The following is a 24,022-nucleotide window of genomic DNA, read 5'->3' as shown; positions in this document are numbered from 1 at the left end:
TCTGCATTTCAATGTATTTGAGGTAGATGAAGGATTTTAAAGAGCTTGGATGCTAAAGTAATTATTGGTTCATAGTACAACTTTGGCAGCCATTGGTTATGAAATCACAGCTGTAGTTTCTTTTAAATCAAGATTTTTTTTACGTTTATGTTTTGATTTTCTGAGGTGTCTCACAAATACAATTTTTCTTATCACTGGGAATAAAGCGAAAACAGGACTTCCCCAGTGAGTGATGGAAATCTATGTAAACAAGTTGATGTGTGAAAAGAAGGAAACCATACTGATTTAAAAATAAAAAACAACCAAAAAAACCCCAACAGATGGGAAAACACTACATGCCCTGATCTCAGACTCCTGAAGTTCTTTTTTTCTCTCTGCCCCTCTGGATTATAAAGCTGATATAAAACCCTTTTCCTGCTAAAGCAAGGGAAATCTTTAGAGCAACTTGTACTATAAGGTTTTATGTTTACCCTGTCAGATTTTAAAGTGGGTCCATTTAACACAAAACACTGGTAAAGAAAGTAACCTTTTAAACATACAGATATTTAAATTTACTTCTAGGAAAATGCTAACTTTTTTTTTCTTTTTCAAATAAACCTGCGTTGTTTTTCTATGAAATCATGCAATTTCTGTCTTGCAGTGTGGCAAGAACCATTTCATCAACATAGGTCACAATGGGAATACCTAAAAATTGCAGGAAATTGAATGCCTGAAAATCTACTCTGGAGAGGTGCAAAATAAAAAGCTGAAAAATTCACATAGCCAATGCCTTTTTCTTTCTGTCCTTGGTTGATTCTAGTCAATTCTCATCTTTTGGATAGCTGCTGACGTAACTTGTTTCTTCTTCCATTTAATGAAGGTAATGATAGTTGTTCTACCAGCCTCAGCTTTAAAAGCTGGGTGATTACAAAGAGATTTAATACCAAACTTAAGATCAGTTATGTACTGTTAACTACTTTGTATTGTATTTCTAAAAGATGTGGATAAGGAGAATGCTTGGGGAAGTAACTGCAGATTAATGATTTTATCCATTCTTGTGGTATGTCGTCAAAGACAATTTTTTGTCAGGGAGCAAAAATGACTTAAAGCAAAGTCTTGTTTCCTATTTTCTCATTAGCCAAAGCACAGTATTTTTCTGTATGTAAGCTCTCCTTAACCAACAGTGCACAATATTCTGTAGGAAGTGTCAAGTGATATTCTATTCTACAAGATTTAAAGAGTGAATTTTTTACCAGGAACCATTCCCAATGTTTTTAATTTGTGGATTTTTTTTTCCTGAGTCTTTAACTCTGAATCAGTCTCCAGAGCGACTCCTGCAGATTTGCTGTTTGGGGTTCTTTTCCTTATCTGAAAGGAATTTTTATGAGTGTCACCTGTTCTGCCTCTACTCTCTTTGCAGATGCATGTTTACTTTTATAACACAATCAGTTAAACCTTGTAAGGTGAGCTGAGATCTTTTAAGATCTCAAAAGAAAACCAAAATAAATCAAGAAAGTCCAGAATAAGGCTGGCAATGACAACCTTGAATCAATTCTCAAAAAAAAAATAATCACAAAATAAGTTGAGAGCTGGAGTCCTAGGGTTGCAAAGGTTTTAGAGTCAATGTTAAATGTATTTAAGCATCAAACCTGAACTGAGTTAACTAAGGCATAAAACCTATCTACCTTCAAGAACCTTGGCTCTTGCCTGCAGAGCTTCTTACAGCTGAGTAAGGAGCTCCTAACAGCTTACCTCCTGTACGAAGTGAAGGAGATTTAAGTTCCCAAAAGACAGGGTCTCCTCAAGACCAGCTGGCTGAGCTCAGGACTGCCTACAGTAGCCAGTACTGACAGGACCCTCAAATCCCACTCAGATCTTCTACATTTGGCACCTATGGACACCAGTTCTTCCCACAAAAAATCGCTGGAAGTAGCATTATCACAGAATCATACAATAGTTGAGGTTGGAAGGGACCTCTGGAGAGCATCTAGTCCAACCCCAAATTATCTCTATCTGTGTCCAAGAACTCAGGGAGAAGGTAAATGTGTATGTACTTGCTCAGATATGTGGTTTCAAGACAGTGACAAGACAGGGACTAGTATGAAATCCTGTCAGCCAGCACGTTTGGGAGACATGGACTCAATTTTTTATTCTGTCTGAAGAGGTTTAGGCACATGTTTTCCAAAAGTGTTCTTGATAAAGTAGGCTGAGGAAGGGAAGCAAATGAGTTCTTATTCTTTCCTATGCTGATATTTGCACAGAGTAATTGAAGGCCTGGGCCAGAGAAAAAGCAAGCATTTCCATAATACCTTTTATTGATGAATGCATTCCCTTAAAAGTAGGGTCCACCTGGCTTTCGGTCCCTGCTCCCAAAAATGAACTTTTTTTCATTTCTCTGGTTCTAATTACTGTTTAATATTATAATTTCTGTTTCAGCTTCAAAATGACTGAAGCAAAGTGGTTATATTTTTAAAAGAGTTTATGTGGGACAAGTATTGTAGGAGTTAAAAGATCACTAAGTACTATTTACAAAAGTGATTCAATGAGAATAAGCACAAGGTCACCAAGACGCCTGTTTGGATTTAGGTAGCAAGCCGTCCCTTTAACAGTCTATATCCAAAACTAAGACCCGTAGATCCCCTACAGTCAATTGAAGGTGTCTAAAAACTGTAACCACATATATTTTAAACTCAAAATCCCTGTAAGCGTAATTCTATTTTAAAGCGTGTTCAGTATTAACAGTGCTGAGAGGTTTGGCATCAACTTCATACCTGCTTGCCATCAATATTTTCACGTGACATGATCTCCAGCCTGACGTTCTTGCAGATAGGCATTTCCAGAACATGCCAAATATAGAAGGCAATACACCCCCGTCAGTTCCTGAATACACTGACTCTCTGAGGAGGGTTCCTCTGCTCAGGCTAGAAAGGCTTTCTCAAACTGTCAATGGCATTCCAATGAGTAGAGGTCACTGGGAGCAGAAAGACACGAGTCCCCTCCTTTATGTAGCAAAGGTCTCGCTATAGGATTGTGAGCAGTCATGGCCAGAAGGGCTGGACCCCCAGCCTGTCTGGAGAAAGACCAAATATCTAGGCTAGAGGTTTTCCTCTAGCCTAGAGGAAAACCTCTGTCCTGCGTCCATCCTGACTTCATCCTGATAGCTGACTATCTTCTTGGCAGGTGGGATAGGACCAGATTATTTGGAAAAAAAAACCCCAAACCTGTTCATCGATAGAGAAATTCGATTTTGGAATGGCTTGTCCTCAACATCAGAAAAGTCAAATCCATTTGATCTTTCATTTCAAAATTATATTTGACTTGAGGTTTAATCTAAGTATATTAAAATATTACAGAAGATAAATGAAACAAATATCTGTGCTCTGAACTCCAAAAAAGGTAGAAATTAGTTGTATTCCCCCCTTCACAACTCTGCTTTAATTTCTTACATTTTTATTGTAGCATAAACAGCAGAGGTGCACTGAACATGCACAACACTGACTATTGACTAAAACACTGCCTGAAAAAGAAATTACTGTGGGGCTGCCCAGGACTGCCCTGACAGCCTGGACAGGGGGCTGAAGGCACTGTCACAGCCCTCCTCTAGGCAGACGTTCCAGCATCTCAGTTTTCTACCAGAAATACACCAACAAGGCCATTTGCATCAGGGGAAAATTCAACTTTCAGAGAACATCAGGAGACGCTTAATAATATTGTGACCTGACAGAGAAAAACAGGACTCGTCCTCCCCATCATGCAGCTCAGCTGACACGCTCTAGAGGACAAACCCAGTGAACTTGAAAATTGAGTTAGTTTGTTTTTCAGGAATTAATGTGACCACTTGGCTCCCATCCAAATTCCATTTCACTGTTGATGTGGTTTTAATTTTTAAGGGTTTTTTTAATAACAGAACACAAATCAAAATAATTGGTATTCTCCTTCCCATTCCTTAATTTAATATTAAGCTATGCAGGGTCCCAGTAAATAGAAGAATTTCTAAAAATATAATTGAAATTGTCGTGCAATACCTGGGATTTTTTTCTCCATTGTTTAAATTTCCTTAAAAGAAAATGAATAATCCCAAATCATTGGGTTAAGTACAGAGGTTCTATTGACCTAGAAAGCTGGCAATCCTAACCAATATTTACTCTTCCTAACGTTTTGACCTCAGCACTATCTACTGTCTTTATTAGTATAGGTGCAGTCTATCTTACTGAAAGGAAATGGCTCCATAAACTCATTGCATGGAAAATAAAATGATTTCACAAGGGACAATTCCTTCTTACTGGCCTGGAAGTTGTTAGCGTACTCATTTGCAATGGCTTCTCTGCTGGAAACAATGGTTACTTCCAATTGCACGGATCTTTTTAGTGATGTTTTCAGAGAGCAGTTCCACATGAATTTCCTTGGTATTTCTGGGTTTTGAAGCATTCCCAGACTGTGCTTGTACTCAAATATATACTGAGCTTCACATTTTGGCTCTCTGGTATTCTTTTCAGCAGATTAGCCTTCAGCTGGGCTTTCAGCCTTGGTTGTGAGGCACGGCAGCTCCCATGGACTTCAGTAAGACCACAGGGGAGCAGCTGGGTGTACCTGGGAACCTTTCAGGCTTGCTGGTTACTGCCCCAAAACAAAGGCAAGCAGAGAAGTGGCTTGCTGGCCAAAGCAATGGGATCCCCTACCTGCTCTTAAGTAGAAGGGACATGGCAGCAGACACAGGCATTTCTCCTGAACAGCTCCCTGTGGTGTTAAGGCTTCTGCAACCACAGCATTTTGCAGTACTGCCAGGCCGTTATATGCAAAGTAATACTTTGTAAAATAGATACCTCATGCAAGGCAAAACATGAAGGCTGATGGGAAAACACAGAGCTTCCTTACAGTAAAGCATGCATAAGGCATGCTCCTCTATTGTAGCACTGATTTATACTTGGACTTGGCTTAGTTTAGCTTGTTTTCTTCTGCCTTGTCATTGTTATGTTATTTATATTTGTATCAAAATACCTTTTACAATCTGGGGGCTCAGCATGAGCGAAGGGCAGTAGTTATTCTGAAGAGTTTCTGATCTGGGTGGAAAGGCAATATTATTCTCAATTTTACAAATATTATATGAACCAGAGAAGGTTACATCTAGAGTTTCAAGACATTTTGGTACTACTTCATCTGAGAGAGAAAAGGAGCCTTTCAGAAACCTGACTGTGAACGACTGACCAGGGTTGGGAAGTCATGGCAGAAGCCTGTTCAGATCAGGCACCAGAAGTCAGTGCTAGAACTGGGAACAAACCACTCAGTTCCGGGCTTTAAAATTATGGCTCATCTTCCTTTGTGGCGCACGTCTTCCCCAGGAACAATCTGAGAAGGAGTGGTCACTCTTAACTTATGCAAGCATCAGCTTCCTTACAGGATTTTATTTTAATGTTGCTCTTCTCCAAACGGGGCAATCTTCCCTGTGGCAGGGTAGGTCCTGTCCCGAGTGAGGAAGGTATTATCCCACTCTTTTGAGTAACAGTGAGAATACCCAAAGTTCCCTTGGCTTCTTTCGCCCATTTTGGATCGTGGGGCCTTTCAATAGGTGTGACACTGTTGCCAAAAATTTACTAACTGAAAATTTACAAGAAGTCACTTGCAGCATGACCTTGACAGGGCCATCTTCCAAAACCCACTTATTCTGGTCCCTCCCAAAGGGCAGTGAAACCCAGGTGGAAGAAGTAGCCATTTTGGCACAGCAGCAGGTAACTTTGGGGCATACAGCAATACCTCCAGACTATCTCTGTCTCCCACCAGATCTTCCGAAGTCTCTTAGAATTCACCTGTGGTTCTCAGAGCAGCTCTGGGTTTGGTAGGTCCTGTTTTCTGCCTTTGCACAGTCCATTAAAGGCTGCTTTCTAGAGGTGATGGTACCTCAAAACTTCCCCTGAACCTTCTGCTTGATTCTACCTGCCAGGAAATATTCCTAGGCAGACAACTGTGAAAGTCTAGCGATGATACAATAACACATTGCTAAATTTTAAGCAAAGAACACTTTGTGCTATACACTTATTTCTATTGGTACTTAAGTGTCAATGAAAAAGGGTATTTGCAAACACTTCCAGTTAACTCTACAGTACTAGGTTAAGCTGAGCTATCTCAGTAAAGCTTTAAAGTACTGCTCATCACTAGCACTAATTATGACATATAGGGCTTGAAGACAAACAATAACAATAAAAACCCTTACCTGTGAAAATACTCCACATCGTGGTGTAAACTTCATGTAGTTGAATTCTAAGCACACCTCATTTTGTGGTGTTTTTATAAATAACATGAAATTATGCACCAATTATATTGATGTTTATTTTGTCAACTTCCACTTTCCAAAATCACTAAGTAAGAGTATCTGCTTGTAGGTAAAACCCTCTTCTATAGAAATTATTAGCTTTTTAGAGACTGTCCAGAATCAAGTTTCTTTTCTGCTTCTAATTATAAATTATAACAAATTTACAGTTTCAAATTATCAGTACTGTATTTTTATTGAATCGCCTAGTGCAATACTTCGTGTTAGGTCCTTACAGGTTACATTTTATACTAGAAGCATATGGCTAAATATTCTTGTGGCTTGCTTAAGGAAATGACTAGTTCCAATCTTATGGTTTAACCACATAAAGTATCATTTGGCAGGAGGTTTATATGCAAAGTCATATGCAAAGCCAGAGAAAAGGGAACACCAGAGTCTATGGAGCCAGGCTTTAAGGTGCGTTACCTGGATGGAAAGGAATGGGTACAGGAATATTTGCAAGTGAATGTCTCATAACTCAAGACCAGAGTCTGACTACCCTTACATTGCTCTAAGTCAAGATGAAGCTTGGAGTACTTTGGAACAACTGGACTTTTTGCAAGTCAGTGCAGAAGCAGAATAAACTGGTGTCATCATTTGCCCATAAATGCACGTGATCAGATGCATTAAAGAAAATGCAGGCAGCTGTTTACTATATGCCCTGACCCATCAGGGAGAAAACCACATGGGAAGAAAGAAGACAGGTGAAACAAACACAAGCTGTTATATCATAACAGAGAAGAGGCTGAATGATGACTTAACATTTGCATTTGCAAGTAATATGTCTGTTTGATTTGCATTTGCAAGAAATGTCTCTGTTGTAAATGACTACTCTAAGTGTGAAGAGACCAGTGAGAAAAAAGCGTAAGGTATAATAAGTCAAATAATTTATATGGTATGCAATATGCTTATCAGAAAGAATATTTAACTGACATCCCATTTCTCTTTTTTGCTTGCCAGAAAACAATCCTTGATTCAAATTTTCTGTGTAAAACCCAGATTTTTTTATGGTACAAATACAGATAATAAACATTATGACTGATCCCATTCTTCAGAGAGTGTTTTGGCATGCTACCAAAAGAAGCAAAATCTGAAGAAGCCATTATAAGAAAATAGAAATTTAAGCCAATGTCAAGAACAGAAAGGGATTAGTGCAAAGTCTGTGTCTCTTACATGACTTGGTATTGTTTAATAGCATTAGTCGGGTTTCTGTCCTAAAGAGGTTCACTTTGGTATTTATGGTTGGAGTTTATGAAAGCTGAGAGTCCAGCCTCTGCTTCTCTTTTCCCCCAGTTCACTTCTGGCACAGCATTGAATTCCCGCAAATCTGAGGGGAATGGTAGCACCAAGAACAGCCCCTTCTCGGTCCTCCGAGTGCTTCCCTCCTGTCAAAAAAATAGGACTAGCATTATGTTTTCCCACTGTTCTGTGTTTATCAGCTTAACCAGGAGCAGACATGGCCTGGCTTGTAAATACAGAACCTGATCCAAAGCCCAGTGAAGTTACTATGAGCTGGGTGTCCATCAGAAGTGTGAGTGTTAGCTTTTCCAAACCATTTCTATACACAGATTTTTAAAATTATAAGAAAAGGGTTGAGAAAAAAGCAGTCTTTTGATAGTTTTGGGGTGGCTTTTTGGACCAGAGTCCAAAAGCACTCTGTGTCAAGGCGGTCTTTGCAGTACTCTTTGGACCAGATCCTTAAAATATGGTCACAGCAATATCACTACCATATTACTTTGCTTCTTCTCACCCTGCACTCAGTTGGAAGGTATTCAAGACAAGCCCAAATTTATACCAAAATATTTGCCATGTGTTTCAGATACAGTATAATAAACTTTCGACACGCCAGAACAGTTTTTATGTCCAACATTTCCTTTTAAACTCATTTCTCTTTCTCCCTCCCTCTTCACTCTCACACCCCTGCACCCTCACATTTTATGTGACAGCGTTGCTTTAGTACCTTCACTAAAATAGCCTCAGCCAGTGAAGTGAACACAAGCACCTTATGAGGTGTGACTAACTTCTGAGCGCAGCCCTTTTCCTTCGCTGCTGTTTACAGATGACATCGGAGCCCGCCTTGGCCCTGCAGCTTGCTTAATTCATTTAAAGCTGGTAGTGAGCAAGTGAAACAGAAACATGGCATTCGTTAGCTTTTTGATCCCCTACTTTGTGATCGGCACTGATACCGCTTTCTCTTGCCAGACTACCGATGACTTCGTGGGCGCCAGTTCTCCTGGGGACATTGTTATCGGAGGCTTGTTTGCAGTTCATAGCGAAATGCTGCATCCAGAAGAACATCCCATCAAGCCAGTCATTCAGAACTGTGCGGGGTGAGTAATATTGGAAACCCCATATATAGAATCATAGAATCGTTTAGGTTGGAAAAGACCTTTAAGATCATCAAGCCCAACCATTACCCTAATATAGCACAGAGGAGATCATGGGCATCGGGCATGTACTTCTTGTATTAAGAGTAACAAAATCTGTGTCTCTCGCATTTCTTAGTCTTTAAAAAGACCTCGGACATCACATAAATTGCACGTAAATTAATACAGGATGATGAAGTATGGCAAAGTTACAGTAAAAAATGCTGTGGCTGCCTGAGGAAGGGAATGAGCATTTGATCCTATTTCAACCTTCATCTGTAATCAGATAGCCCTGGAGGTTTGTGCTGAACAATCATTTAATTTCCATGTAAATGCTAATTTATTGCTGTGTGTCTGAAGTACTCTGCTGTGCAGTGGTACATTATTCATTATGAAGTTGCAAAGGAAACCTGGTGAAGAGCTTCGTTTTAAGTATATAATAAAGCTTTCCTAAGCCCAGGCATTCCAGATATGCATTTTCCTTAATTTTAATGCAGGTACAAATCCTCAATTTTTATTGGAATTTTACATGCAACTTAATCCCACATCTGAATCTAATAATCAGCTGGACACGCAGGTATCCATCTGGATTTATTTCAAAATGATGATGAAGTTGATAATTTTGTCAGTCTTCCATTATTTTTCTATGGAGTCATAAATTGTCTTAAGTCCACTTGAAATTTAATTTAGTCTGCAAGATTTGTAACCTTCAGAGAAGCTTGCCTGAGAGGAGGGTTGTTTGGATTGCAGATATTTTGTGCTAGCACAGTTCTGATTGAGTACCTCTTATAATATTCACTGGAGATAAGGGGAATAGCTGTACTAGCTTCATCAGGTTTAGAGAGGATTTCAGGAGCATCGACACAACCACTAGAAGACCTCAACCTCTGAAATATTTTCTTCTATTCTGAAATATTTAGTCCTTTCTTTTATTTGTTTCATGCTTTTGGTGAAAGTAAATAATTTTTTTAAAAAGCTTACTGGGCAGATGAAGTGAATTGCAACAGCTTCACTGGCTTTGACAGGTGCTTCCTGAAGATATCACTTGCAAATCTTCATGTAACATGAAAATTAATTTTTTAGTACCTGTTTTTTTTCCAGAAAAACACTTTTATTTGGGTGTATCTTCAGTTTTGTGTTTATTTTGCTTAATCTCCCATTTAGATGAGACAAAAGCATATGATTTCTAGACTTTTTTACACCAAAACCCACGCAAATCACACAAAACACACTATCCATCTCTTCTTTTCAGTAGTTGTCCAGTTCTAAGGGTTATGCTCAAAATGGACTTTGCTCCAGCCTTGTTCCCAGCCATGTTTTTCTAAAATAAAATTTCTGTGTTTCCTGACAGCTTCGAAATTCAGATTTTTCTTCAGACACTTGCAATGATACATGCTATTGAAACGATCAACAATTCAACGCTGTTATCTGGAGTTACTCTGGGCTACGAAATCTATGACACGTGTGCAGAAGTTACAAAAGCCATGGCGTCTGCTCTGAGGTTCCTGGCTAAATTCAATTCTTCGGAGGAAGTTGTAGAGTTCAAGTGTAACTACTCAGACTACATCCCGAGAATTAAGGCAGTCACTGGAGCCAGCTACTCGGAGGTGTCAATGGCAGTTTCAAGGCTGTTGGCTTTGCAGCTAATCCCACAGGTAGGTTTGAGGGAGCTATTGCATTTTGGACAGCAAGTCAAACTTACCATGCTTAGAATAAAGGTGTGTCTTTAACCATAAGGATTGCAAAAGCCACGTGTTTGATACAGAGTGGGATTTGATGCAAAGTAAGGACATCGGGAGGGGTGAGATTTAACTCCAAATGCACAGCTTGATTCATTTGCCTAAACAAAGGCAGTAAGAGGTATTTTATGTGCCCAAGGAGTGTTATTTCAGGACAATGCTGGGCTCTTGTCAGCCTGGCAGCACCATTAGTCAGTCGTGTTGCCACTGTTTTCAATATGGTTTTTAATAGCATGTTGATGGTAACTGAACAGAATAAAATGAAATCCTTATGCCAGTATAACTGTAATATCCATTTTGAAAGGCTTTATTATCTGCCTTTACTGAAGTAAGTAATTATGTGCATGAGGATGAAAACAGTGGAAGAGGTACTGGGCACGAGTCTACATCCAAATAGCAGGGTGAGGGAACCTGCCCCATTTGGCTGCACCTTGTTGATGTTCAGCCACAGGAGGAGGGAGCCCTGGGTCAGGCTGGATGAAAGAGCAATCGTGGCAGTTTTGGATCTCTTGGCATCCTTTGCAGGAGGCCTCTTCCGTAACTGAATTGTTTGCTCTTCCTAGGTCAGTCCTGCATCATCAGCTGAAATCCTCAGTGACAAAATCCGGTTTCCTTCTTTCTTCAGGACTATCCCCAGTGACTTCCATCAGACAAGAGCAATGACCCACTTGATCTGTGAGTCTGGCTGGAACTGGATTGGCGTAATAGCCACTGATGATGACAATGGGCGCTTTGCTCTGGAGAGCTTTGGGGTCCAGGCCATGGCAAACAACGTTTGCATAGCTTTTAAAGAAATGCTGCCTGCCTATCTCTCTGACAACACCTTTCACACCAAAGTTGATCATGCTGTTGAGAAGATTGTCAAGGAAACCAGAGTAAATGTTATTGTTGTCTTTATGAGACAGTTCCACGTGCTCGAACTGTTTAAGAAAGCAATTGAGAGGAATGTAAATAAAATCTGGATTGCAAGTGATAATTGGTCAGCTGCAGTCAAAATCAGTACAATTCCCAATATCAGCCAGCTGGGGACCATTGTGGGATTTGGATTTAAAACCGGAGACATCTCCACATTCCAAGACTTTCTGAGAAACCTTCATGACAAGCCCACTGACAACAACAAGTTTTTACATGAATATATTATGCTTTTGTCAGTCTGTGCACACCTGGAATACCATGATTTTCAAACATGCATTTCAAACCAGTCCCAGGATGATCTATTGCAAAATGTTGAAAATAAACACCAGATCTGGAGAGACGATTTTTTGAATGCTAACATTGAACCAGGATTTATCCATAGTACTATACTTGCAGTCTATGCCATCGCTCATGCCATTAAAGGGCAATGCAAAGACAGAAACTGCAAGGATCCCTCTGCCTTCACTCCCTGGGAGGTATGATGTTAATTCTTTCAGGTGTCATTCTCTCTGCAAAACTTTCATTTCATCTTTGCTCCCACATACCTGGATTTACTAGCTTGGTCCTTTCACTAAATGTCTTTTTATTCCTGGTCCTGCCTTTCTCCACCAACTGAAATCACAGACTATGTGCTATGGCGGCAGTACATAACTGCTGTAGTGCTGAGAACTAGAATGCCATTCTGCCTCCCTTTTTTTGACCCATGTGGACACAGAAGCCCCTGGTGCTAAGCCATGGCTGTGTTCTGTTCTAGATAGAGAATGATTATTGCATTTCACATACAGATAGCTAACTGGTCATGAGTAACTGCATACCCACCATCTCCTCTTCCAGGGACAAAATAGCAATGGCTGTAAACACATGCCTCCACAAGTGTGGAAGGGATCTTTAGCTGCTGGGCTTCATTAGCTACCCTAACACTCTCCCCATCATCTTCAAAGAGCACAGAGTAGGCACCAGCTTGGATGAAGGCTGTAGGCTCCTTGCTGGAACGTCTTGCTAGCTACTCATGTGAGATGATAGAATAAAATGTATAGTCAATCTACAGTTGACTTATCAGCTATTTAGCTATTAGTGGTTGGTCCTGCTGCTGCAAACCACTGTAATACACAGCAATGAGTGCTCTTGAGAGATGGGGATATCGCAGGGTAGGAGCATTCACCAAAGAGTTTCAATTTTCCTTTCTTTCTCTCACCATTGTCTCTATTTTGTCTGAATTCAGGTATTTTCCTCTATAATGAATCTTGAAAGTGAAAATGCAGCAAACTATTTCTCTGTCTCATCTTGATTTATGCTGACGTGACTTGTAGGAAAATTAGACACAATCTTGAAGATGGGTGAGGTACTGAGGTACTTGTTATCAAAGTCTACGGGGTGGGAAAAGAAGAGGAAAAATCAACAAGTAAAACCTGACCTGACCTTTTACCCAAGAACCTGCTCAGGAGTATTCACTTTTACACACTTTTACTCAGAGGATTAAACAAAAGTTCATTTAAAAGTCAAACAACCACTGAAGGACTCTGACTTACTCTGACCTCTTATCCTAGGTCAGGGCAGGTCAAACCAAGATAGGGGATTTGGAAAAAAACCCAACCCAGTAACAGACTCTTGCATGAATTTGTAAGTGCAAAGAGGACAAATTCAGGACTGCTCTACAGGGGATGCAACTTTATGGGGCCGCATTTACATGTTTGCTGAATTAAATCCCAAACCACCCCAATTAAAAGTCCTGTTAAGAGGCTAAGAACTCATGAAGAAAACTGAAAGAGATAATTATTCCCCCTGTGCTGTTTGCATAATACATTTCCTCTACACTAAATTTAAACCCTCTAAAAATGGAGAGAGAGATAGAATCATTGAATGTTTTGGGTTGCAAGAGACCCCTAGTGGTCATCTAGTCCAACCCCCCTGCAGAGTGAGAGAGAGGGGGGGAGAGAGAGAGAGAGGTAAAGCTTAGGATGCTGTATCACACATCTTCACATACAGAGAAACAACAGTCACTGGTGTTACAGACTTTGCAACAATAACCATCAGGTTACATTAAAATGTTGCTAATTATCAGCCCCTTCTGTCTGAAGCTCAAATTGTATTCAAGAAGCTCTGTTCCCATATTGCCAGAGAAACTGGAAAAGGGGAGAACAGAAAGATTAAACAACTAGCCTGAGTATATATAATAAAAAAAATTCCTATTCGGTCCCACACAACTACACAACATCCAACTCAAATTGGTAAGAAGCACACTTTGGTTCTTCATAAATTGGTAGAGATGCAGTGAGAGTGTATGAACTCTCAAAAAAAATACATGTTATACATGAAAGAATGATACGTTATATACATGAGATGTGTTATACAAATATATTTGCCGAAGCCTATTGAAGTAATATACCCATCAGTATGTTCGTTACATGCTACAAATATCACAAATGGACCCATGTAAGAGTGTGCTTTTCAGAGGGCAGTTAAATTCAGCCTTTCACCAAAATATTGGGGTTTTTTCTTGTTAATTTATCCCTGTTGCCAAAAATCACTAGGCCTGCAAAGGGATAAAGCCTTTGCTTCCATTAAGTAGTTAATGGAAGTCCTTCTACAGTCTCCCCATGAATTGGGAGTGGGTTATATGCGCCTTAACCTGTCCTTTTCTGGATTCACACAGAACTTTTTGATTTGGCTGTTTGTGACGAGGGAGACAGAAAATTCGTCCTGTTGAACAGAATGGGTTGCTATATGAAGCTGAACAGTTGCCTTACCCCAGCGTGCTTGTTCTGGTATTTCCTGCGATCTATCAAATACTGCTTCGCTCTTTACTGCCATTGTGCCATCGCTCACTTCGTCTGAGCAAACCGGCACCTGCTGTTCATTTAACAGCTCTGAGTCTCACCTTGCAATACACATTATCAGAGTCACACCTGAACATGATGCTAGGTATTTCCAGACACGCTGGGGGCGGTTACTCTGGAAGCAAATCTTGCCCAGATCGACTCTGGTGACAGTGAAGTAACAACAGGAGCATTATTCTCACTCATTCTTTACAGGAAGGGGGGTTCCAAAGGCCATTAGTTCTTGCAAGAAAGAATCCTTTCTTTCCCATCACTGTACTAAAATTTCCAAGGGTAATAAAAACTGCTAACATGAGTATCTGTACACATTGCATAGAGTTAAAAAACTATTATTTTTTTGTTAATAGATTTTTGAGGTCAACAGGATTGTCTGAATAACATAATTCTGTGTAGGATGTCAGATTAAACAGTTATAAGGATGCCTTTTAATTTTAAGTTTTCTCTTACTCCTAAAAAGCAACATTTCTTTTTAACTCGGTATTATCATACAGATGCTGAACTATTGCGTTTATGACACTGACATGATACTGATGTATGCCACCATTCCTTATACTTACATTCAGCTCCTTGAAGAACTTAAAAAAGTTACAGTCATTGATGGTGATAAAGAAATCAAGTTTGACTCCAACGGAGATATGAGCACCAGTTACGATGTACTTCTTTGGAAGGAAATTGATGGCCACGTGGAAATCACCACTATGGCAGAATATGACCCAGAGAAAGGTGACTTCATCTTTGAGGATGAGGAGAAAAAAAAAGAATTTCTGGATTTAAAGGTAACTTTTAATTTGCTGACATAACGTGTGAAATTTTCTTCATGTGTTTTCTTTTCCCTCCAGTATTTACAGCTGAAGTATGTGTCAGCTTAGAAGTCTGTCTTGCGGATTCATGCTCTCCTTTTAGAGCAAAGAATCCTCTCTGGGTTTATTCAACCACCTTCATGCACCCTGAGAACCATGTTAGCCTGTAAGTAGGCTCAGTGATTTGAAATTGAGTTATTTCTCCAGAATGCTTCTAAGAGGTCTACTAAGATGAGCAATAGAAGTTATGTCTGTCCTAAGGATGCTATTCCAGGAGTCTGAGGTAGGTGGTACCACCTGGAGCCCTGACACTGGTGTAGACAGGAGTAGTGGATGCCCCTGGGCCAGTTCCAGCTGGATAATCTGTCATCTGTGCATTGGGTGGAGGTCTTGGCTCATTGTGCAGCTCTGTGCTGCAAAGTATTCACTACTAATGGGATGGGGAGAGGTTGCTTACTAGGTGGGCTGAATTCAAGTCTCAGCTGATAGAAAAGGCTGAGGACAGAAGAAAACCTCAGATCTTGTCGCTCTTTGTGGCACTGCCCAGGATGGCAAGGAAATGTCTCCATCTCCTTGTGAGCACCATCCTGGAAGGAGAAGAAATAGTGATGTCTTCTCCATTTTACCAAAAATCACCTTTGGAAGAAGGACCAGAACTCCAACCTTGAGAGATGGCCCTGGTCACACCCCCCAGAGTAGTGCTTCACAACTCAGGGATGAGCTGCCGAGGATCAGGAGCGTGGGGGCTGCCGTGCAGAGCACCCACCGAGCCAAGGTGTCTCCCCTGAGCCAAGTTGTCTCCCCTGAGCCAAGGTGTCTTCAGCGGGCTCAGAGCAGCCGAGCAGGGTTTCAGGATCTCACTTGCAAAGCAGTCCACTCAAATGCCCCATCAGATATTTCTGGGCTTTCTTTGCAGCTGATGCTCAGCAGTCTAAATCCCAGGTTCAAAGCTAGAACAGACATTTTGATCCAGATTTTAAAGGTACAGACAGTTCCACTGACTGGCATTCAGGGCCAAAAATTAAAATTGTCAGGCAGATAATGCCCCATCCTGTCACTTGTTGACTGTGTGGAGAAAATACAAGAAATATGGAGCCTACAATTCCTTTTTTCAGCATCATTTTCAGATTCCCTTAAAATATGTTAGATACAAAAAGAGAATGCAAATTGCAGAATTACTGGAAATTTATTTTGATGGTTCTTAGGAATTTGTTGGGCCTGAGCTGACTTTTTTTGTTCTCTGCATGCTGCAGAAGGTTCAGTCAATGTGTTCCCAGCACTGCAGGCCAGGACAGATGAAAAAGGTTACAGAAAGTCCACACACATGCTGCTATGAGTGTGTTTACTGCCCAGAAAACCATTACAGCAATCAAACAGGTAAGGAATTGTGATCCAAATAAAGGTTTATTTAGACATCAATACAATTACTGTTTTTGAGTGTAATGTGCCTTTGCAACCTTGGGTATAACTTTGAAATGGGATTAAAATATTTGTTTACGCTCAGTTTCCCAAATACTAGTGTTTGTCTTACAGAAGTTGGTTTAAATGCTTTTTAGATGACTAAACGTAAAGCAATTAGATTCTTCAGTCGACTAGGATTATCCTTTGTTAGTATGGAAAGTCTGGCTGATTTATCAGGGAGACTGACTCCTGTTAAAACAGAACCTTACTTCCCTGTCTTTCTGCAGTACACCCAGTCCAATGAGGAAGAAATTCTTCACTATGAGGGTGGTGAGGCACTGGAACAGGTTGCCCAGAGAAGTTGTGGATGCCCCATCCCTGGAATTATTCAAGGCCAGGTTGGATGGGGCTTTGAGCAATCTGGTCTAGTGGAAGGTGCCCCTGCCCATGGCAGAGGGCTTGGAACGAGATGATCTTTGAAGGTCCCTTCCAACCCAAACCATTCTATGGGTCTACGAAGTTCAAGGGTTATGTGTTTTGCTTACCAGCATATTTTCTGTCTTACCAGGGAGTACTGCGAAGTTTGATATAACACTATGGTAGTATTTTCTAGTATCAAATCTGATGTGTACTTTACTAACTGGATCATCTATAGGTTTGAGCAAATTTTTTTAAAAGGGAAAATTAAATATGGAGAAGAGAGATGGAATTCAGAAATCTGCAGCACAATGTACAGTCAACATCCTGAGAGCAGAAGGAAATTAAATTTTATGGTTTTAATTCAAATAATTGTGAAATTTCTCTATATCAGAGGATAGGAATTTTAAAGCAAAAGTAACATTTCAAAGCGTAATCTGAAGCAATGTTTATTCTCACTATTGTATTTCAGAAGCTGTCTGTAAAGAGAAAGTTGGGCTTTTTTCTTGTCGAAATAGGCAAATGAAAGAAACATAGTTCCAACTTCTGCAGGAGAACTGATTTACTCTCAAGCCATTGTTCAGCTTTCAGTTACAGTTTGCCTGCCCAGCACTCCGGCCAGGTTATGTACTACTGATCAGCTGTGGCCAAGAGAGGTTTAGGACCCTTCTCATACTCCCTGTCCCCTCCCTGCCCCGGCTGCAGGCAGCCCCTGCTCCCAGCTGGCTACTCCTGATGTCACCGCAGCCACTGCTGCCACCACTGCCAGCGATGCCACCACTGCCACCGCAGCCACCACCGCCAGCGATGCCCCCACAGCCCTGCAGCTCCTCCGCCCGGACAGCGATAGCAATAGTCGGAAGCAATCTCAGCCCTGCCTGTTCCCCTTAGCATCCCTTCCCACATTCCTCCTGTATCTCAACCCTCGATAATCCACTTCGCAGTTTAATTACTTCGGGTTTCCAAGGTATCTTCCTTTTTCTGCTTTCAGATATGGATGACTGCTACCGATGTAACAACAAAACCTACTGGGCTCCCGTCAACAGTACCACGTGCTACAGAAAGACGATCCATTTCCTCGCCTGGAGTGACTGGTTTGCTATTTTCCTCCTCCTCCTCTCTGCTCTTGGGGTTGTGTTGGTTTTGTTGATTAGTGTAATATTTACTAAAAACTTGAACACGCCGGTTGTAAAGGCGTCTGGAGGTCTGACTGTCTGCTATATTATTCTCTTCAGCCACTTCTTAATTTTTTTAAGCACCATCTTCTTCATAGATGAGCCCACAGAATTCAAGTGTAAAACTAGGCAAGCCCTCTTTGGCATAAGTTTTGCACTCTGCATTTCCTGTATTTTAATAAAGTCACTAAAAATTTTGTTAGCCTTCAGCTTTGATCCCAAGCTGCAGAATTTCCTGAAGTGCATGTATAAACCTATTCCCACCGTGGTTACCTGCACTGGAATTCAAGTTATCATTTGCACTTTCTGGCTAATATTTAGGACGCCTTTTGTAAAGCAAAATTTCTCAATCCCAAGAGCAATAATTCTGGAGTGCAATGAGGGCTCTATTGTGGCTTTTGGAATTATGCTGGGCTACATCGCTGCCCTAGCCTTCATTTGCTTCATATTTGCCTTTAAAGGTAGGAAGTTGCCAGAGAACTACAATGAAGCTAAATTCATCACCTTCGGCATGCTGATTTACTTTATAGCATGGATTGTATTTATCCCTGTCTATGCTACTACATTTGGCAAATACCTGCCAGCAGTGGAAATCATTGTTGTTTTAATATCCAATTATGGAATCCTCTGCTGCACTTTTCTTCCAAAGTGCTACATCATCATTTTCAAACAGGAAACAAACACAAAATCTGCCTTTCTCAAAATGATTTACACCTATTCCTCCAAGAGCGCAGGCAGCATTGCTGTTAGTCAGATTTCTCTGGATTCAAAGTCTTCCGGCTCCCGAGCTACTATCTCAGACTCATGTAAACCTGAGAAAAACTCTGCAAATGGGAACTGCCATTTCCAGGTGCCTGGGCAGAGACTAATAAAGGGGAAAGTCCTTCCTAAAAATACTGCAAGGACTATGGCCAGGAAAAGACTCTCCAGCATATGACTGGGCAGCGTTAAAGCACTAGAAGATGAAAAGCCATCCTTGGGAGCCATTTCTCTTTCAGGTCCCTTTCCTTTTGGCATCCCCAAAGAGAAGAGGCCACACAAAAAGCCTTCTCCTCTGGTACTTAGGCAGTTACACATTACCAGATTTGCAAGGCTTTCCTTGCTCACCGAGTCCAGCCCCTGCTCCTGCGGGCACCATGAGGTGCAGTCCCCTTCAGCAGCTCCCGTCCTTCCCCAGGCCCCTCAGCTAGACCTGCAGGAGCCTATTCTGCAATCTCACTTCCCCGAGTCAGGCAGGAGCATCAGGAAATTATTATTTTTCAGACAGGCAGGTGGGAACATACAGGTTTACCCCATTTTTTTTTTTTTTTGGCGTCTTTGATGCCCAGTTGTTTAAGGAGCTCTTCTTCTTACCTGGCGCTGTTTTACAGATCAAACAGAACCCTCTCCCAGCCTTTGTTTGCTAGGATAAACAAGCCCAGTCTTTTAGTCTCCACTTTTAAGACAGGCTTTCCACTCTCCTGAATATCCAAAAGTAACCCTTTTCATCTGGTATCACTGAATCCTTTTTTTTTTTTCCTCCCCAAAATTGCACACCTTAGTCCAGATGAGTTCTGCAGTAACTTTTAAAGTTCCTTCTATTTACCAGGATGATACTGAACTAGAGACAGGTCTATCTAAAAATCAAAGAACTTCTCTGGAGCTCTGGAGTTATACGTACGCTCATCTACTTTTTTCCCCCCATACTCAGAGGGAATGCACTGATTCACCTCATGCGCCTCTCCTGATGCATGAGAAGAGAGAACCCACCCTGCTTGTCCCCAGGGGTCCTCTTAGTTGAGGACGTAATGTCAATGTGTAATGTCAAAACTTATAATTGATTCCTCTCGTTAGCATAAATAATGTAATGACCAGGATCAGCATGAGCGCATCCTGGGAATTTTAGCTTTTTTGATACCTATCTAAAAAATCTGATTTCCAACAAGAAAATGACAATGCACCATTCCGATAGCACAAGAACGAACTGATAGGAGCTGCAGGGGATGAGTCTCTGCACTGTGGCTCTGTCAGCACAGCTGTGCTGTGCCTTTGGGTAGACGAGGTGCTTAGGGACATGGTTTAGTGGTAGAATGGCAGGGTTAGTTTAAAGGATGGACTTGATGATCTTAAAGGTCTTTTCCAACCTAAACGATTCTATGATTCTGTACGGGAGGCAAAGGCACATTCAGAGAAGGAAGAATTTTTCTGTCAGGACAATGGGACCACAGAGCTTTTTCAAACCCTAAACAGCAGAGCTGTGTTGCCAGTCCAGGACCATGAAAAACGCTATTCTGTGTTTATAAAGCCCAGACCATAGAAAATTTTGCTATTTAAATGTTGTGCCATGTTGCTACTGTGAAATAATACTAAATTTCTTGAGTTTTATACATGCTTCTGTTCAGGTCTGGAATAACTGGATGTTGTGGCAGGCCAAAATAAAGTTCAGTAGATTTGGTGTTACACATGCATATTGTATTATTGTTATGTACGATATATCTATTTTTCTATCATTTCTATTTATATGTTGTAACCCTTATCCATATGATTTTTCTACTCATATTTTGTTAAAAATAGCCATAAATCACATTCAACAATGGACACAGGCAATGAAAACACTGTGACATGTAGACTATATATGTACTACGCACCTGTGAAGACATTTTTGAAGTCATTTGAGTGGCAAGGGTGCAATTTACATATGTATTTGAGTAATTATGTAAGTTCTGTAGCTGATTGGAAGGATGAGGGTTTATGCATATATACATTTATATGACAAATGCCATTCATACAGCAGTTGTTGCAAATATTGTTCTGAATGTGAAGTTATGTACGGCAAGGTTAAAATCCCTGCAACTTGGCTGCCAATGCAGCAAGAAGTCTCTCCCTGCAAGAGAGAAGCAAAGCTCACATCGCACAACGACTGTCAGCGTGAAGCTGGTTAGACAAGTTAATTTGGGTACCTGTATTTATTGTTTTCAAAGGTGTTGAGCATGCCGTGTCTTGAAGATATAAGGAAAGGAGATTATTAAAGCCATATTGTTATTTAAAACTGAGTTTTCTTACTTCGTTTCCTTACCTTTCCCTGTGAACTTTGGTTTGGCCTTGAGCAGCAACAATACACGCAGGTTTCCACCCTGGAGATCTCAGTCTGCTTCTTACAAACGTCCTGCAGGTTGGAAGCTAAAGATGGTAGGCCATTCCCCCCTACAGGACAACGAGGAAAGTGTCTGGGGGAACAGGGAGTGGGGACAGCAATATCAAGGTCTCCACAGCAGTATCTTTAAGGAAAGACATCACATACGGCAGCGTTTCAAAGGAACCCTGTGTGCTCTGTCTGCCTCTCCAGCTAGTCGGCTCTTCTGCGTAAAGCACGGTCAAGGCTGGAGCTGAGAGGGTGCAACAGATTTGCTAGCTAGACTTGGCAGAAAAAAGAGATGCTGAACCAAGCTGTGCTACATATGCCTTTAAATGCCTTGTCTGCAGGAAGCAAGGGATTGTAGAACAACTAGGATGATAAAGGGACTGGAGCACCTCCCCTACGAGGAAAGGCTGAGAGAGTTGGGCTTGTTCAGCCTGAAGAAGAGAAGACTGAGAGGGGGCCTTATCAACACATACAAATATCTTAAGGGTGGATGTCATGAGGATGGAAGCAGTCTGTTTGCAGTGGTGTTCAGCGACAGGACTAGGGGCAATGGGTGCAAACTGAAACATAAGAGGTTTCAGTTGAATATGAGGAAAAACTTCTTTACTCTGAGGGTGACAGAGCACTGGAACAGGCTGCCCAGGGAGGTTGTGGAGTCTCCTTCTCTGGAGATATTCAAAGCCCACCTGGATGAAGTCCTGTGTAGAATGCTCTAGGAGAGCCTGCTTTAGCAGGGGGGGTGGACTAGATGATCTCCCGAGGTCCCTTCCAACCCTTGCCATTCTGTGATTCTGTGATTCCGTATGTTAGTAGAATATAAGGAAATTGTGCTATCCTATACAGAGGATTAAAAAAAAGCTGAAAATAGAGGTTCAGGACACTAAGGGGAGCATTTGCATGCATCCCCCTGCCCGTAACAGTAAGCGTTCAAGCAGTCTAACCATTCCTCTTACCAGGCACAGGCATTAAATGAGCCTGAAACAGGTTTTCGCCCCCAGAGCACAGAACAGGAACCAATTTCCCGAGTCGCAGCGAAGCCCCCACACAGCATCGCTGGAGCCATGGCCCATAGGTCAGACCATGCGGGGCCGAAGGGGTCGGCTCTTCTTTCCAGCTCAGAGCACGTGCTGCTCGCTTACTTTGAAAAGATCTTGACACCACTTCCCAAAATGCTAACATCCACCCGTGCCTGCCTGCAAGATTTCAGTCTCCAAGAGCAAGAGGGAGGACACAGGCTCCCCAGGTGCTGTACTGTCCATAGAGAAACCAAGTGTGAAAATGCCATTTGTTGAGATCAGTGGGAGGCTGCTCTGCACTATTTAACCTTTTGGGGGTTTTACGTCATTCGTTGTTGATAATGCTAAATGACGCATTCTGAAGCCGCTGTCGCACAGCATACAATATCTTCAGGGAGAATGAAGACTATGAAGGCCACCAAGTTTTTCAAGTCCCCTCCTCCGGGGCATAATTCCCTCAGGATTTCAGTAGCTCAGCTGCCCATAATCTGTAGAGCAGTTCTCTGGCGAGTGCTGGGAATTATTTATGTGAGCTCCAGGCTTCCTCCCAGCAGCTCTGCTGACAGCTGTTGGAACGGCAATAACTCTAAAACATGTGGGTTACCAGCACAACCAGCGACTATCAGCAGCGTTTGGGATGCTGCTCCTAACGTAGGATGCTGAGCAGCCCCGCAGGGCTGAGCTGACTCTTCTGGCCCTTCCCAGCTGCGTCTCCCGAGACAAGGAGCACTGCCTGTGGCTACGCTGCTCTCCTTGAGCAGGCAGAAGGCAAAGGCAAAGGGGCTAGGGGCAGACCGTAACCCCGGCATCGCCCTCTAGGTCACTTCTGTTGATGCGTCTTCATCTCCCCAAACGTTCTGAACTAGAGCGGGGGGGTGGGAGGGTGGGGTGTGTGCAAAGTGGTGCGTACTCTTCCTTTTTGTTATTTTTAGAAGGACATGAGAAAGCCAGTGAGGAGCTTTGATTCAGGGAGCTGGGTTCTTCTCTTTAGAGAACGGCTCATTTGCAAACAGAAATCTTCTTCTGCAAAAGAATGTGGGAAGACTGATTTTTTAACATTTTGTTGAAGTTGTTATGAGTTAAATGGATTGGAATGGCTCTGATGTTTTACCAATAATAAGGACATTTTGTTGCTTTAACAATTTCAGAATGGAAACTGTACACGTGTGAATAAGAAAAGCAACAACATGGGACTACTTACTGATTAGAAAGTGCTTTTTTCAAAAAATATCTTTCCAGAATGAAATGTTGTCCAAACAGCATTTAAAAAAAAAACCAAACCTTTACTATCAAGGAAGCTAGAATGCACTTAGGGTAACAAATTTCTGATTTGTTATGGCAACAAATTTCTAGTTTCTTCGACTCAACAAGTTGCTTTCAGAAAGAGCAGCCTACCTCTGGCTCTGCTCCTGCAAACCGGTAACTGGAAGTTTTGGCTACAAACGGTTCAAGACTCCTCGTTCGTGCCCTCACGCTGAGCACGGGGCTTTTTAGCTGCTGCCGGGCAGGGATTCACCCCTGGCGAGCGGGGTTTCCCCCGTTCAGCTGCAAGCGTTGTGGGGCCGGTCGAGGGATGTAAAATCTTCCACTCCGTGGTGCAGCAGGCGTCCTTCTGCTGAGATGCCGTGTTACGCGGGCGCCGGGGTCGTGCCGGTACACGCTTACGAAACCCGAATTCTGTACTGACTTTTCTGAATCGTTTTTTTCAAGGGCGCGTTTGTACTGAGTTTTTTATTATTTTATTTTTAAATAGGTTAAAAAGGTTTACTCTGTTCAGGACGTGAAAGGGAAAAGAAAAAAAAATGTTTTTAACTGAAATGAACAGACAGGGGGGCGGTGGGAACCGGCGGAGCTCCGGGCGGCGGCTCAGCGGCGGAAGCGGGGATGGGCGCGGGTCTGTGTTGGGGTCCGGAGCCCACCCGGCGCCGGGTCGCGGAGCTGACCCCTCGGGT

The 24,022-nt window shown here is 41.8% G+C and overlaps 2 protein-coding genes across 2 annotated transcripts in view; both read left to right on the top strand.

Moving 5' to 3' along the window:
- Positions 1-8,419: 8,419 nt before the first annotated feature.
- Positions 8,420-18,870, top strand: GPRC6A (G protein-coupled receptor class C group 6 member A). Its single transcript, XM_009645227.1, has 6 exons — positions 8,420-8,613; positions 10,001-10,304; positions 10,952-11,779; positions 14,704-14,916; positions 16,194-16,317; positions 17,750-18,870. The coding sequence occupies exons 1-6, from the start codon at positions 8,420-8,422 to the stop codon at positions 18,868-18,870; spliced, it is 2,784 nt and encodes a 927-aa protein (XP_009643522.1).
- Positions 18,871-23,954: 5,084 nt separating this feature from the next.
- FAM162B (family with sequence similarity 162 member B) overlaps positions 23,955-24,022 on the top strand; it is a 4,694-nt gene continuing 4,626 nt past the window's right edge. The window contains exon 1 of the mRNA XM_009645183.2: positions 23,955-24,020. Within this exon, the coding sequence (XP_009643478.1) occupies positions 23,955-24,020 (66 nt within the window). The remainder of the gene's footprint in view (positions 24,021-24,022) is intronic.

Source organism: Egretta garzetta, unplaced genomic scaffold (genome assembly GCF_000687185.1).
Source record: "Egretta garzetta isolate BGI_Z169 unplaced genomic scaffold, ASM68718v1 scaffold18, whole genome shotgun sequence".
NCBI lineage: Eukaryota > Metazoa > Chordata > Aves > Pelecaniformes > Ardeidae > Egretta > Egretta garzetta.
The sequence above is the reverse complement of the archived record's forward strand: the minus strand, read 5'-3'. Positions and strand labels throughout refer to the sequence as shown.

Coding starts and splice junctions, on each gene's coding strand:
- GPRC6A (XM_009645227.1), top strand. CDS start 8,420: ATGGCATTCGTTAGCTTTTTGATCCCCTACTTTGTGATCGGCACTGAT. Junction 11,780..14,703: donor CTGCCTTCACTCCCTGGGAG/GTATGATGTTAA, acceptor ACTTACATTCAG/CTCCTTGAAGAACTTAAAAA. Junction 14,917..16,193: donor AAGAATTTCTGGATTTAAAG/GTAACTTTTAAT, acceptor TGCATGCTGCAG/AAGGTTCAGTCAATGTGTTC.